Raw genomic sequence first — 16998 nt, forward strand, 5'->3', positions numbered from 1 at the left:
TCCCCAGAGAGCCTCCCCCTTACATCAGGGTCCCCAGAGAGCCTCCCCCTTACATCAGGGTCCCCAGAGAGCCCCTCCCTTACATCAGGGTTTCCAGAGAGCCCCTTCCTTACATCAGGGTCCCCAGAGAGCCCCTTTCTTACAATAGGGTCCCCAGGGAGCCCCACTTACATCAGGGTCCCCAGAGAGCCCCTCTTACATCGGGGTCCCCAGAGATCCCCTCCTTACATTAGGGTCCCCAGAGAGCCTCCCCTTACATTAGGGTCCCCAGAAAGCCTCCCCCACTTACATTAGGGTCCCCAGAGAGCCCCTCCTTACCTCAGAGTCCACAGAGAAGCCCCCTTGCATCAGGGCCCCCAGACAGACCCCTACTTGCATCAGGGTTCCCAGAGAGCCCCCCCCCCCTACATCAGGGTTCCCAGAGAGCCTCCCTCTTACATCAGGGTCCCCAGAGAGCCCCTTCCTTACCTCAGGGTTCCTAGAGAGCCCCTTTCTTACCTCAGGGTTCCCAGAGAGCCCCTTCCTTACCTCAGGGTTCCCAGAGAGCCCCTTACTTACATCAGGGTTCCCAGAGAGCCCCTTCCTTACATCAGGGTTCCCAGAGAGCCCCTTCCTTACATCAGGGTTCCCAGAGAGCCCCTTCCTTACATCAGGGTCCCCAGAGAGCCCCTTACTTACATCAGGGTCCCCAGGGAGCCCCTACTTACATCAGGGTCCCCAGAGAGCTCCTTCCTTACATCAGGGTCCCCAGAGAGCCGTCCCCTTACATCAGAGTCCCCAGAGAGCCCCCCACTTACATCAGGGTCCCCAGAGTGCTCCCCATTTACATCAGGGTCCCCCAGAGAGCATCCGTGAGAGATGATGTTATCTCTCTGCTCTCTTGCCCGCCCGGCTCTCCTGTGCTGCCTGCCTGCTCTCCGGTGCTGCTCGCCACACTCGTGGCCCAGCTGCAGAGAGGCCACGGCCATCTCTGAGAAACTGGGGGCTATGGGCCCCAGATTCGGGGCTATAGCCCCAAAAGCCACCACCCTTTTAATTATCCCCATCATAGGGAGTCTAAACTGAACTGAAGGAGACCCAAGTCTGATAAATCCTTCTGGGTCCATTCCTATCTACAGATTTTATTTTTATGTGAAGAGCAGGTAATCAAGATTGTGTGATTCAAGGAAAACATTAACTCCTTGGAACATCCAGTACCAACTACCCTCTAATCAATGTATCCTAATTCTAGATATTTACACATTTTCTCTATGAATGATCTTGAATATGGATTTTAAAGAAAAAAAATTACATAATCAAACTTGTTTCCAGTGAACTAAGAACAAAGAGAGGAAATCCGTTACTTCAGAATGGCCATATCAAAGTCCTGGCCAAAATCTCATTTAAATACAGAGCTGGGATTTGAATCTGTTCAAACAAGACATCCTAAAATTATATATAAGCAATTATACTAAAACAATGGTCCAAAATAACTCCTGTCTGTTTGTTTATTTTATTGATCTGTTCTGAGATAAAAAAAATGTTTTAAGATGTTGCATATTGTTTGCCACTGGCATTTTTTTTTAATCTGCAGGGTTCTCTGAGGCCTGATTCACACCCATGCAGGTTGCAGTTTGCAGTTTGCATATTCCAGGTGCATTTTGCGTTTTTCAATACACATTTTTGTTCCATTTAAGTCTATGGAACCAAAAACCTTAAACAAATCCCTGGCCCTTTCCATAAAATGCACAGATGTGAACTACATCCATAGGAAATTATGTTAAATGGACTGTAGTGTGTTTCTCCAAAACTGAAAAAGCACTAAAGAATGCATAGGTATGAACCAGGCCTAATTAACTAGTAAACCTGAGCCCAGATCAATCATGCACACTAACAAACATATTCTGAAAAAGCAGAAATGCACTTAAAAGCAATCATTATTCACCTCTTTATCTGTAAGCATTGTGAAGACATAAACATTTTATTTCACAACACATGCATTGAAACCTTAACTCTTTCCTATTACTTCCTTTTGCATCAGAATCTTGTCAGTCTGCCATCCACTGTAAACAACCAGCGGGTGTTTCTAAGCTGTTAGAAACTGACTGAAACCAAACCCTAGAATCTTTGTTGTCATCTTGAGGATCTTTAAAATTAATAACGTCACGTTACAAGCAGCTAGAGAGGTCATTGATGACTTGTTTCAAAGTTCACTGCTGGTTAAGAATATGTATATATTTTAATTCCCAGTGTGCGCACAGCAACACTTTAACCACTTCAGAATTTTGGTAATATCCCATACAACCTGGCCTTGAAATAGTTGAAATGGTTAACCACTTGACTCATATTGACATACCCATATGCCCTCTAGTTTAATTGGTTCTACCAGAGTCATGACTGCAGCTGCAGTCGTGACCCTGGTATCTTTTATGTCAGCCGGCGATGCTGAGTAAATGATGTAAGATGTAAAAGTTATCCGAATGGCTAAATAGGTGTTGGATCATAACACTTTTAAAAAAAAAAAAAAAATTAAAATAGGCGCTTTGACACTTTTACATATGGGAAAGAGGAAGGTGGCTCTCTCTCACATCTCTTGTGGTAACAATAAAGTTGATAAAAATAGACAATGTTAAAAAAAAAAATCTAAAGCACCCCTTCCTCTCATGCTAATGCACAAATGCAAACAGACGCTTTGGTCCTTCATGCATATGTAAACGGCAATCACACCACACATGTGGGATATCGCAGCGAATGTCAGAGAGATAATTCTTGTGCCAGTGATAATTCTACCGAGAGCAATAATTCTAGTGCCAGACCTTCTGTGTAACTCTAAACAGGTAACCCGTAAAGACTTTTAAAGTGTTGCCTATGGAGCAATAAACAACAGGGTATTTCATTGTGTGTATGCACTAAAATTCATTAAAGTGTATTTTCAAAAAAATTTGTGTTTGAAAAACTGCTGCACAAATACTGTGTGACATAAAAATTGCAACAACCAACCCTCTTTTTTCCCTAGGGCCTTTGGTTTCAGAAAATATATAATGTTTGGAGGTTCTAAGTAATTATCTAGTAAAAAAAGCTTATTTTTACATGTATATGAGAAGTGTCAGATTTGGCTTGGGGGGCAATTGGTTAAAAAAACCTCACAATTGCAACCATAATCTTGGTTCTTTTTTGTTTAGCAAGCTCACAGCACTGTAATAAAAGTAATCCTATTGGCTGCAGAGCTGTCTGATCAATTTTTTCAGTGTGTCATTGCCTACGCCAGACACCCCCTTCCACTCTGTGGCTTACAAGCCCCTCCTGGTAGTCTAAGACCCCAATAATGCTATCAGGATGGGGAGTGGGAAGACATAGAGGAAAATCCTTTCCTCAATGTACTCTGCTGAGCGTGAAGTGCTCATCTTTGAGCATTTCCAGCTCCAGGTTCAGAGCTGTCAAAATCCAGGCTGCAAAGCTGGGTAAACAGTACATCAAGCACAGTCTGTACTTGATCAGCTGAAGTAGAGGAGATATAAAGGGGGCCAATTGAGTCTCTATAAAGAGTACCTCTCACCTGCACAATGCTTGCAATAGCAATAAAGATATGTGGAAAAAAATGTTACAATTTAAAAAAATAAACATAAAATTAAAACAACAAAAATAAATGTAAAAGCATTACCATCACTCTGCCCACACACGAAGGCTACTTTCACACTGGGGCGGAGGGGCGCTAGCGGTAAAGCCTAAGCCTAGCGCCGCTTTACCGCTGTTATAGCGGCGCTTTTCGGCTGCTAACGGGGTGCTTTTAACCCCCGCTAGCGGACGAATAAAGGGTTAAAAGCGCCGCTGCCAAAGCGCTTTGCAGGCGCTTCGGCAGCACTGCCCGTTGATTTTAATGGGCAGGGGCGGTGGAGGAGCAGTGTATACTCCGCTCCCGCACTGCTCCAAAGATGCTGCTTGCAAGACTTTTTTTCCCATCCTGCAAGCACACCGCCCCAGTGTAAAAGCACTCGGGCTTTCACACTGGGGAAGCTTGAGAGGCACTTTTCAGGCGCTTTACAGGCGCTATTTTTAAAGCTAAAACAACTCAAAAGCGCCCCAGTTTGAAAGGGGTCTTACAAATGCAAATGCATGCATAGTATGTGCTTGTTTATGTAAACAATGATTGTGCACCATATATAGAATATTAACAGGATTATCAATTACTAATTTTAAGTCCATCAATTTTTTCCTTTTTTTTTTTTTAGTGAAGGCTTAGAACTGCTAGTTTGGTTTTACTGCTCTTTGTTCTTCATTAGAGAGATACCCCTCATTTACTGTGTTCCTGACAGCAATTATTCCAGACAGTAATGAGGGTAAATCTTTAAAGGCAACACTAAAGGAAAAAAAACTATTTTTTAGTAGGGTACGGGAAGACCAAAACCCCTGTCAGCTTTTTATTATGGTGTCCCATATGCAAGCTTTCCCTCATTTCATCAATCTTACTAATGGCATCCCTGGCAGCAGTAAAAACTGCAAGGAATTTTAATCTTTCTCTGTTCCATGAAGAAAAAAATAAGATTTGGTTTGAAATGTACTGTAATGATCCCTTTACCAGTTTTATTTTCAGGAGGATAAGAGATTTTAAAGCAAATTAAAGGATATCTAAAGTCTTGTTTAAAAAAACCCCCAAAAAAGTCATACTTACCTCCTCTGTGCAGTTGGTTTTGCACAGAGTGGCCCCGATCCTCTTCTTTTGGGGTCCCTCAGGGGCACTCCTGGCTCCTCCACTTCTTGAGTGCCCTATTGGAGAGCCGCTCTCCCTCGGGGCACTTGTGCAGGCACGCTCCCGTGTCCTGCTGCTCTGCTGCTGCGTCTATTGACACAGACAGCAGGACTCGGCCCCGCCCCGACTCCCGCATTATTGGATTTGATTGACAGCATCAGGAGCCAATGGCTGTGCTGCTATCAATCTATCCAATCAGGACCCGAGACACCGGCTAGAGCTGGTGTGCTCGTCCCCGTCCCTGTAAAGACCAAGTTCAGTTAAATAAAAGGGGGGCTCTGGGGGGCTGCTGCATGACAGGAGGTTTTCAACTTAATGCATAGAATGCATTAAGGTGAAAAACCTTGAGGGCTTATAACCCCTTTAAAATCAATACCAGGGGATTTAACAAAAATAAGTCAATGGCTTAAAAAAACGCACCAGATTATTTTTACCCAACATTATTTCTTTTCAACTTGCAAAAATAATGCATGTTTGGGTATACAACTTTTAACACATTAACAAAAATGCCCAGGGAAGTTGCAATTTTTTTTAACTGGTAATATCCAACCAAAAAGGGGTACATATAAATAGTAATATTATACTGATTTTAAACCTAAATAGTATAGAGGCAAATTAAATCAGAAAAGGTTAAAGGAAAGAAGTAACGCAGACTGCAACAAAAGACTTTTGTTATTTTTTTTAAATTGGGGAAAGGTTTGAACCCCTGGCATATTTTTATTACAGTAAGTGACTTCCAAAGACGACTGCTCTTTTTCTTGTTCTGGTGTCACAGCTGCTCCCTTAAAGCAGAACTTTACTCTCAGTCAACATGAACTATTTTTAATTCTTATGATGCTCGCCTTTGTAAATAAATAGGAAGGTATATTTTATTTAAGAAAGCACTGCCATGAGCGGTTGTTTTAAATATTGAATGTTTTTGTAATAAATAGATGTATTTGCTTTAATTTTGGTACCATGGGATAGTTCCATCCCTTTTAAATGGATGTCTTTTTCAGCCATTCGAGTCACCGAGTTAGCCTTCCCTTGGACAACGATTATATTGTAAAGCACAGTGCAAATAATACTTTTATTCACTTGCTTTTTTGCTTTTTAGTTTGATTAAAAAACATATTGTTTATATTGTAATATATTATTGCAATATATTGTTCCTGTCAGCTATTCTTTTATGAGAAATACTTGCTGTAAAATTCTCCCACTCTCCCAATATATGAAATATCATAGCTAGAGCTCTTATACTAAAGTAAATGTGCAGAGCCAAATTGGGTTCTGTGGTGCATGCTGGGGAGTGTTGCCAATTGTCATATTTCTCACATGAAAAGTCATAAATAAACAGGTAGCATTTTACTAATGTTTTCTTAAGTTCCTTAGAAGAAAAATGACTACATTTTATAGATAACAAATAGTAATCTTACAATGGAAAGCCAATGAATCAACAGAATTGCTGTTTCAGCAGCTGAGTTTGCTGAGAATTTACATAGTTAGAACAGAGTAAAAAGGTTATAAGTTCAAAACCAGGATTTACAATTAATATCTGTGATCCACACAGTGAGGTAAGGCAAGGGCTCCATTTTTTTCTTTAACAAAACCTATGAAGTTTCTGAATAATTTGGGAATTTGGTGCTGATTTTTAAGATTGCCATGGATGTTTACAGAGAATGGCTCTCACTATCACACATAAGTGTCAAGTAAAGGTGAGACTTATTCTACTGTGTTCATTTGAATACAAAGTCACATACTGATGAACTTAAAGCGTATGTTAACCCAAAAAAAAATGGATCCTGCTCCTTTAAAGCATGTTGTATGACACAGTGCTTGCCCTGTGTCATTTGGACCCCTGTAACACCTAAAAAAACCTTGCTGATCCTGCCAGTTTCTCCCCACCCCTGTGTAAACTGACCACTGTAATCATGGCTGCTGAGTGCTGACACTGTGGTCATTTTTCGTGCCTCCGTCAGCCACAGCCCTGCTGTCTCTCCTCTCTGCTCTTGTGTCCTCCTCCCCCTCCCCTCCCTGCCTCTCGGCTCCTGTGTCAGGGTCCGCCCCACCTCCTTCGACCTCCCTGCTGCTGCTGCTGTAATAACATGATTAATTGTATATAATCTACTCAGGCTTCTAAAGATCTGTCCCCCTGTGTGTGTGTGCTGTATAAAAAAAAAGCTGTATATACTTTATCTGTGGGCGCTGATCAGCAGTCACGTGACATGCCGGCTCTCGCCTTCTCTCCTCCTCCCCTCCAGACTGACATCAGCGGGGGAATCTCGGCCCCTCCTGCTGCATCTGTGAGACGGGGAGAGGAGAGATGCGGCGCTCACAGATAAGGTATATACGGCTTTTTTTTTTAAACAGCACACACACAGGGGACATATCATTAGAACATAAAGCGGATTATATAAAGTAAATCATGTGGGTTAACAAACCCTTTAATAAGAATTTGCTTTTTCACATTATTGGATAATTGAAGTACAGTAAATGTTAACTAATTTTATTGAGTAAGTCTCAACTTCTTTAGTAAATCAGCCTCATTATGTCAGCTTTTATTTGCATCTATGGCAGCATTTTTAGCTTTCAGTATTGATCAATGTACAGATTTATGTCAATAATATGATTTTTTGTAAACCAAATTAGGTTTTATTTCCAATTATGTTTCTGTCTTTTGTAGAGTTATACGTCTTACCTGAGCAGTGAACACAACAGTATCCTGACTCTGTGGAGGCAGACAGCCACCTTGCGTAGTCAATTCCTCGATCTTCGCTCTATGGCAGACAGGTGAGGGGTTTATCCTACATTTGCAAGAACATAACTTGGACCATTTGCATGTAAGACAGCAGATCTACATAAATAAGTCAGATGACATCTATATGGCACTATATAGGTGACCAAGCATAGCATTCAAAAACACATATCTCCCTGTGCTGGACCAAATTATAGAATTACAGTTTATTAGTTTAATAGGAACTGGTAACATTAAGGCACAAGATGAAAATATTTCACTATTTCCTAAAGAACCGTTAGCCTGAACTTTCCTTTAGCCCAAATAATGGTTGCCTCCACTTCTGTAGGGCTAACAATTAATTGTATAAATTGTGCTTTTTCTTCCCATCCAGGGGTCTTGGTGAGATGAAGAGCGAAATTTCACGTAGTTCACGGCGCATGCACACAGCCTGTTTGAATTTAGACTCCAACCTGCGTCTGTCTCAGAATGCTGCTGGGGCTTCCCTTCATACAGCCCGCCTTGAGCAGCAACTACGAGACAAAGTGCGACAAATGATCCAAATGCAGAGCCAGTGGGATGCTGAGAAAGTGGAACAGAACTCCAGGTAGTAGCACCACATAACAGTTTTGTCATTCAATAAATATGCTGATTATAATAACTGAAATGTGATATATGCAAGACAGTTTGAATGGTCAGCTTTTCCCTTTGGCTCCAATGCAGACAGAATCAAAACCAAGCACCCTGGTGACCACTGCCTCCAAAGTCACCCAAGGACTTGTATATTTGGATGTGGGCTCATGTTTTATAGCCCCCTTGGAATGTATTAAAGCTGGTTGCAGTAGATATATGTTCATATATGGTTCTTTTGCTTAGCACCGTAATACCTCTAAAGTGAATGCAGACTGTAGCATTAGCCCATATTAACACTATAGCCTTTGTTCACTCCAACATCCCTCTATCTTATTTCCCCATTGGAACTTTAACTTGCTGCTTGATTACACAAGTCAATGATCGTTGTATGCGGGACTAGCCTAACTTTTTAATGCTTTTCTTTAAGTCTCCTGTACATGGCATGCATGTAGGTGTGAGAAACTGACACCTGAACTCTGCTTTATTTTGTCCTGCTGACAGTGACAGGAATTCAGTAAAGCAATTGTGACACTTTCTAGGGATATGGCCCCTTCAAAATGGCCTGCATCAGACTAAAATATCATTTCAGCCAGTTATGGTAGCTTTATTGAAACTTAGGAAATATTCAGGTAGTTTTTAATAGCACCACTTTTGAAATGTAGCACTATGGCTGCACTAAAAAAAAAATACCTCCAGTTTATAGCTAATGAAACTGGAGAAAAGACCAACTATAACCTGGCATACAGAAACAGGCAAAGTGTCTGTTTCTGTACACTCTGTAGAAGAGCAACATGTTTGCCATCACTTCTCTCCCTTCCCACCTGTCACTAATTGTCAAGGACTCTGTTGGCTTCACAGTTGACAGGCTCCTAGCAACCAGTGATGCTGACAGTGAGCAGAGTCTGATGGGGAAGCTGAGGGAGTAGTTCTCAAACAGATCCATTCTGTCTTGGCCATTGGCAGCAGACAGTGGGCGGATTTTTCATAGCCAATAGCAGGCTGTCTATTGGCTATGAAATCCACTCACTGCCTGCTGTCAGTCACAAGGGGTGCTGACCTGATGAGGAACTTCTGTCTCATTGCCATCAAGCTTTGTCTGTGTGACAGCAGCAGTGGCTGGAGGGGAGCTCAGCTGCTCTGAGGACAGTGTGTCTGTATAGACACTCCTGTCTCATTGCATCTCGGCACCTCCGCTTGCAGTGCTTGCCCCAAGCACTGTCACCTGCAAAAACATTTGCTGCATGGAGGCACAAGGGGATTCTAAATACTGTCTATGACGCTCTTTATTAATTCCCAGAGTTTGTCATCCCACACAAGTGTCATGCAATGTGTTATTAAGATAATATCCCTCATTGCTACATGCATGTAACATGTAGTTACATAGTTGCAGATAATAATAAACTCTGGCTCTAAGTTGCACAAACTTGAGCAAAGACAGCTGGAAGAGTAACCACAGACATAACAACCAGCCATATTCCTCACATCCGAAAGATGAATCCTCTCTTGCCTTTCCTTTCTGATGTATAACTCCCCCCCCACACACACACACACTATATAAGTGATGAATACTCTGTTTTTACAGGATTATATAAAATATATTGTATTTATTTCTTTACAAATGATCTAAAATCACACTTTCTGTAAGTTTACTAAAGTACTCACTTATTGCTGTGCAAAACAACCGAAATCATTAAAGAATCTTACACTTTTATGTTATGGGGTGTAAAATGACGTCGATATTTCTGTATTTAAAGCTGAACTCCAGGATATGCAAATATTATCCAAATACAAGAGATATACAGTTGTGTTAACAAGTATTTGCCCCCTTCTTGATTTTTCTATTTTTTTGCATATTTGTCACACTTAAATGATTCAGATCATCAAACAAATTTTATTATTACACATAGATAACCACTTGCCGACCGGCTCACGCCGATATACGTCAGCAGAATGGCACGGGTGCGCAAAACAACGTACCCGTACGTCACAACATCGGCAGCGGCTAGTGTGCGCGGCGCAGGTGTGCGACTGCCACGGGTCCCGCAGACTCAATGTCCGCCGGTGGCCCACGATCGTGGCACGGAGAGGTAGAACGGGGAGATGTAAACAAGGCATTTCCCTGTTCTGCCCAGCAACATGACAGGGATCTACTGCTCCCAGTGATCGGGAGCAGTGATCTCTGTCATGTTCTAGTGATCCCATCCCCCCTACAGTTAGAACACACTGAGGGAACACACTTAACCCCTTGATCGCCCCCTAGTGTTTAACCCCTTCCCTGCCAGTTACATTTACACAGTAATCAGTGCATTTTTGTAGCACTGATTGCTATATAAATGTCAGTGGTCCCAAAATAATGTCAAAAGTTTCAGATCTGTCCGCTGCAATGTGGCAGTCACAATAAAAATGGCAGATCGCCGCTATTGCTAAAAAAAAATTAAAAAATTGTAGACGCAATAACGTTTGCTCAAACCAATCAATATACGCATATTGCGATTTTTTTTTTTATTTTTTTTTACCAAAAATATGTAGAAGAATACATATTGGCCTAAACTGAGGAAGAAATTTAGTTTTTTTTAATTTATTTTTTGCAGGATATTTATTATAGCAAAAAGTAAAAAATTTTGCTTTTTTTTTTACAAAATTGTCGCTTTTTTTTGTTTATAGCGCAAAAAATAAAAACTGCAGAGGTGATCAAATATCACCAAAAGAAAGCTCTATTTGTGGGAGAAAAAGGACGTCAATTTTGTTTGGGTACAATGTTGCCTGACCGCGCAATTGTCATTTAAAGCGATGCAGTGCCATATCGCATTAAAGGGCTTGGTCAGGAAGGGGGTAAATTCTTCAGGGGCTGAAGTGGTTATCGCTGTCCAAACCTGCCTGGCCCTATGTGAAAAAGTAATCCCCCCTTGCTAAATTATGAATTAATTGTAATTAATTAAATTGTTTGGAAAGCTGAGTTAAATTTCACTTGCCACACCCAGGCATGATTACTGCCAGACCTGTAGAATCAAGACATCACTTAAATAGAAGCTGTCTTACAAAGTGAAGCAAGCTAAAAGATCTAAAAAAGCAACACATCATGCCGCAATCTAAAGAAATTCAAGAACAGATGAGAAAAGTAGATGACATGTATTAGTCTGGAAAGGGTTACAAAGCCATTTCTAATGCTTTTGAACCCCAGCCAACCACGGTGAGAGCCATTATCCACAAATGGAGAAAACTTGGAACAGTGGTGAACCTTCCAAGGAGTGGCCGGCCAAAAAAAATTACTCCAAGAGCACAACAAGGACTCATCCAGGAGGTCATAAAAGAACCCAGAACAACATCTAAAGAACTGCAGGTCTCACTTGCCTCAGGTAAGGTCAGTGTTCATGATTTAACAATAAGAAAGAGACTAGGCAAAAATGGCGTCCATGGGAGAGTTCCGAGGCCAAAGCCACTGCTGACCAAAAAGAACACACAGGCTCCTCTCACATTTGCCAAAAAAATCTTGATTATCCCCAAGACTTTTGGGCAAATATTCTGTGGACTTATGAGACAAAAGCTGAAGTTTTTTGGAAGGTGTGCATCCCGTTACATCTGATGTAAAACTAACACAGCATTTAATAAAAAGAAAATCATACCAACAGTCACACATGGGGGTGGAAGTGTGATGGTCTGGGGCTGTTTTGCAGCTTCAGGAACTGGACGACTTGCTGTCATTGAGGAAACCATGAATTCTGCTCTCTACCAGAAAATCCTGAAGGAGAATGTTCGACCATCAGTTCCAGACTTCAAGCTCAAGCACACTTGGGTTATGCAGCAGGACAGTGATCCGAAAACACACCAGCAAGTCCATCTCTGAATGGCTCGTAAGAAACAAAATAAAGGTTTTGGAGGGGCTTAGTTAAAGTCTGGACTTAAAATCCGATTGAGATGCTGTGGCATGACCTTAAACAGGCAGTTCGTGCTGAAAAACCTTACAATGTGGCTGAATGAAAAAATTCTGCAAAGAAGAGTCGGCCAAAATTTCTCCACAGAGATGTGAAAGACTCATTTCCAGTTATCGCAAATGTTTGATTGCAGTTTTTGCCGCCAAGGGTGGCACAACCAGTTGTTAGGTTTAGGGGGGCAATTACTTTTTCACATAGAGCCAGGCAGGTTTGGACAGCTTTTTTCCCTCAATAAATGAAATCATAATTTAAAAACTGCAATTTGTATTAACTTGAGTTATCTTTGTATAATATTAACATTTGTTTGATGATTTGAATCATTTAAGTGTGACAAATATGCAAAAAATCAGGAAGGGGGCAAATACTTTTTCACAGCACTGTATATATTTTAACTTGAATTATGGTGTGCTCTGTGTATTTATTCCAGATCTGTCCAGTAATCTAGTGTGGAAGTTTGCCTCTGTGAAGGAGCTTCCTGTAATAAAGACCCGTCACTGCTGCTCTCTCTACTTGTGTAGGGTGACTGGTCTTGTCTCCACCCCCTAATGTAGTTTTCTGAAGGCAGCCTGTAGTGGGTAGGCCTGCCAGGTCCCTAATGCTGTCACTGCTGCTTTTACAAAATTATAGCAAGGTTTGTGAAGGCATTTGATGCACACAAAGTGGAATTAATTTTTTGGGGGGGGGGATTTTTGAGAAATATATTCAGATTTGAGTTTCTGTGCCTGGAGTTCAGCTTTAATACAAGCAAAAGAACTATATGTAAACACTATTTATTTTAAGTCCGTCAAGATTTATTTTTCCTGTTCCAGACACTTGTAGCACCTGTACGAAGTTTAGATAAATATTACAGTAACTGCTATGGGAAGTGCTGATGGCATGGTTGAGCCAAAACTTCTGATGCCGTAAGCTGGAAACAGTTTGTCAGGATCGGAAGTATTATCCTGTATAAGTAGCCGGATTGGCAATAACCTTCTGACCTTCTTGAGAGGCTGAAAACGCAAACAGAAAGAAACAGGAAGGCTTGATACGTTTCTTATGATCAGAATAAATAGATTCCTTTGTCTGATATTTGTAGACAACACCCGGAATCCAAGAAATGGTGTTAGCAGTGTGTGTGATTCATTACCTTGAACTGTAGCCTGTACGTCACCCAATCATTTGTTTACAAAGTCGATGTAGACACTTTAGTCGGAGGAGGTTAATACTGTCTTAGGTGCTTTATTGGTCATAGTTAACATAAACATGTTAATTATGAGTACAGATTATGAATAATCTCTTAGGACCCTTAATTTGTTTCTTCTGTCAGATTTTCCTTCTCTCACTTGCACTTAAAGCCAAATCATTTGGAGGTTAAAGCCTCTGGTGCTCCTGTAACTGCTGTCTCAGCAGTTTTATATATGAACATTGCATTGTTTCTCAGTGATGTTGCTGTGTCCAGGGAAAGCAGTAGTGTCTATTTTCATGATCATTAGTTGAACTTTTTACACACATTATTTAGAACATTTGATGTCTCTAGTTAAAAGAAAAATCTAGTCCCATGGAAAAGTTCGATATTGTTGTCAAAAGAGGAGCTGCTAAAATCACTAAATGCAATCAGTTAACTATGTTACCTTTGCTTTTCAAGACCTGGCACCCTGAAAACGTTTGTGTCTGTGCCCACATATGTAACTTTCTTCATTACATAGCATTGGGTCGATTAAGGTCATATCTAGCTCTTTATGTGCTCTTTATGTAGGACTATATAGGCACAGGCTGAGAAAATTGCAATTGCAATGTGCCTAGATAGTCCTACATAAAGAGGGTTTTCTAGATATGACTATATATTGGGATGATGTCACCTTCCAACACCTTACCAATATTTAGTAGGTAGATCAAGGAAGCATCTGTTGTGACATGGGGCATACATTTTTGTATACTGGCTTAGACCTGCAGGGGTATGACAGGGAACAAACAGGACCTTTTTTTATATATTGCCCTTAGGCAATATTGGGCACCCAGAAGGTTAATTGTTATCTCAGGTTGGGTCCAAAAAGTGCTGTTCTTCTTTAAAGTGGTTGTAAACACACTTACCTAGTGAAGTGACTGGCTTCAGGTAATACACAAAAATGAAACAAATGTTATTATTTACAGCAATAAGTTGTACTTGTTTATCAGCAGCCACCTCTTCTCTACATTTGTTTAATGTCTAGAATTTAAACAGCATCTCTGAACTTCCAGAGGCAGGGGGTGGGGATCTGATGTCACACTCTGCACAAGCTCAGAGAAGAGCGCTGAGTATAATCCGAGACCTAAAAGGAGGGAAGGGAGACCCCGTTCCCTACACAATCTCCTAGGGAAACATACACAGCTGAGGCTGTCAATCCCAGACTGTGTGCTGAAACCCCTTTACCCATCCCCCTCCCCACTCATGCAAATACCATTTGTTCTTTGGACTAAGGCAAGTACATGCTAAAGAAGGATATGCTTTGTTCATTTTTCATGTGAGAGATTTACAACCACTTTAAGGCTTAGTTCACATATATGCGAATTGGATGCATTTTGAACTGCATCCAACTCGCATGACATGTGAACTGAACCGGCTTTCTTTGGAGATGGTTCACGTATGTCCGGGCTGGACATATGTGAAACAGTGGCCTGGACATATGTGAACCGAGCTTTGGAGTCACATCATACACTTGGATTTTATGACATCAACATTACAATATCAATGCAAGCAATATTAATGTGTGACAATCCAAAATAAGATACATAGATACACTTTAAAGTGGCGTTAAACTCTCCTTTTAATAAAGATCAGTCTCAAGTAGAATATATTTACCAAGTATATGCTCCAGCACACAGCATTATTTCCAAGTATTCCACCTATAATTGTTGTATATACCTTTCTTCATCTGTCTTCGCTCTCTCTCTTTGTTTATTAGAATACACTTTCTTCGTATTTGGCATTGTTATAGATGGAAAGTATGGGCTAGGATTCACTCATGGGCTATACTCTCACTCAAAGGAAAGTAGGCAAATCGCAAGTTCTCCTCAGAGCACACATACATCCAGAGCATGAGGATGTATAGCCTTAAGGTGAGGAAAGGGGGGCCTCATGCTGCAGTAGCTCCAGCGACACACTGCTATTGACAGCAACCACAGAAAACGATGTGTAGACAGAAAACACAAAAAAAAGATCCTGTGCTTAATTGAAGAGGCAGTAAACAAGATGCATTACTAAACAACTAAGTTTGGTAGGTAAGTCTGATCATGTGATATGATGTCAAATCTTGCTTTAGTTGTAGGTAGAGTAGAAAGGGATTAGAACACCTGCCAGGTTTTTATTGTTGTATATGGCCCCATTAGGGAGATTTACCCTCTCTATTTGTCACATTTAACGTCATCACCGAAAGTTTAAAAAAATCCCCCATTTTTGGCTATCCCCAAAACGGTAATAGAGGGGAAGGCTACCAATGGGGACACTAGTCTCTGGTGACCCTGGTGAAAGCCAAAGATCCCCTCACTTTGGGTAGGTTTCCTCTCACTTCCTGTTTTGGCTATGGAACAGGAAGTGAAGGGAAATCTCCTGAATTGGACATAGATATTGGTAAAAAAAAATGACAGGGGTTATAGGTCTCCCTTACTTTCTCCAAAATGAAAATTGTATCAAATACTTACCGTAATTTTCTTTTCCTGATGCCAATCCATGGCAGCATACTAGTGATAGGCTCCACCTTTCTTCCACTCCCTCAGGACCAATGAATAGCATAAATAAAAGCTTAGTTAGACCCCACCCCATTCTTCGTAATTAGCTAGATACCGAAACGCACAAGGGTGGGTCTGTATTCTCCCATGGATTGGCGCCAGGAAAGAAAATTTACGGTAAGTATTTGCCACCATGGCAGCATACTAGTGATTGAAAACTAGTTGACAATGTGGGTTCTACTTGACAAACCAATTTTTAAAATTAAAATGAGACAGAAGACTGAACAGTCGTTCCTTCGGAGCCTACTGATGACAAGGCACCCAGATCTACTCTGTACAGGTTGAAAAGGTATGCTGGGAAGACCATGACACTTTCCTGCAGATTGATTCCATAGATGCTTTCAACTGGGCTGCCTATGAGGCCTCAACCACTCTGGAAGAGTATGCATCCTGCCACTGAAGAAGGCTCACGACCCATCGCCCATCTGCCCAACCAAGCCTGCTAGAGTCCAGGAGGTAACCTCTCTTGCCTGATGAATTCCAGATGGAACAATGAAACACTTTTCATATGATCTGAAAAGAGCAATTGTGGATAGAAAGCTCTTTCAGGTTCTGGGAATGACCAATTTGTGTGATTTTCTTGCATGAGCATCTTGAAAGGTAGGCAATGGACAGATGATTGTTAGATGCAGAGCTGTCGCTACCTCTGATACAAGATGATTTACAGGATGCAACTCTACTCCTGTAACGAAAGCAATATGCTTTCTTGAAGCTCTAAGAGCTTGAAACTCAAACAGACTTTTGTTTGAAGTTTTTGCGCTAGATACTGCTTAGTAAGCGATGTCTTAAACTGAACACTGCTCTGTTGGAGTAAATGGTCGAACTGATATAAACACCAGGAACATCGATAGACTTTACTGTGAACGATTCTCTTTTGCGGTTGACAAATCCTCATGACTATCTTCAAAATTTGTGCAATCTAAAGGACCTTCGGCCAATTTAAACCTTGTTATTGCCGGCATAGCCGACACCTGCAACCTCAAAAGAGTATAGGGTAAGGCTCATGTCTAATCTGGCCTACAAGAAGTCCAGAACAGCTGCCACCGGAGGCGCAGTAGGATCAATATCTTGCCATACCAAAAAGAAAAAGGCAAACTTGTTCCAGATCTTGGCATAGAAGTTGCTAGTAGAGTGCATTTTCGCACACCACAAAGTAGAGATCACTCTGGAGCAACTTTGGAGCAAGCTAGGTTCTCCGGCTTCCCCTTCCATCCGCCATGCTTGCATCTCCGGTTTGCGCATGTGCTCCG

At 41.3% G+C, this 16998-nt stretch overlaps 1 protein-coding gene across 1 annotated transcript in view; it reads left to right on the plus strand.

The window, feature by feature from the left end:
* The window catches only part of LOC141139518 (uncharacterized), a 199944-nt gene that overhangs the window by 82383 nt on the left and 100563 nt on the right, over positions 1-16998 (plus strand). The window contains exons 8-9 of the mRNA XM_073625735.1: positions 7389-7495; positions 7834-8046. Of these exons, the coding sequence (XP_073481836.1) occupies positions 7389-7495; positions 7834-8046 (320 nt within the window). The remainder of the gene's footprint in view (positions 1-7388; positions 7496-7833; positions 8047-16998) is intronic.

Source organism: Aquarana catesbeiana, linkage group LG04, assembly GCF_042186555.1.
Source record: "Aquarana catesbeiana isolate 2022-GZ linkage group LG04, ASM4218655v1, whole genome shotgun sequence".
Taxonomy (NCBI): domain Eukaryota; kingdom Metazoa; phylum Chordata; class Amphibia; order Anura; family Ranidae; genus Aquarana; species Aquarana catesbeiana.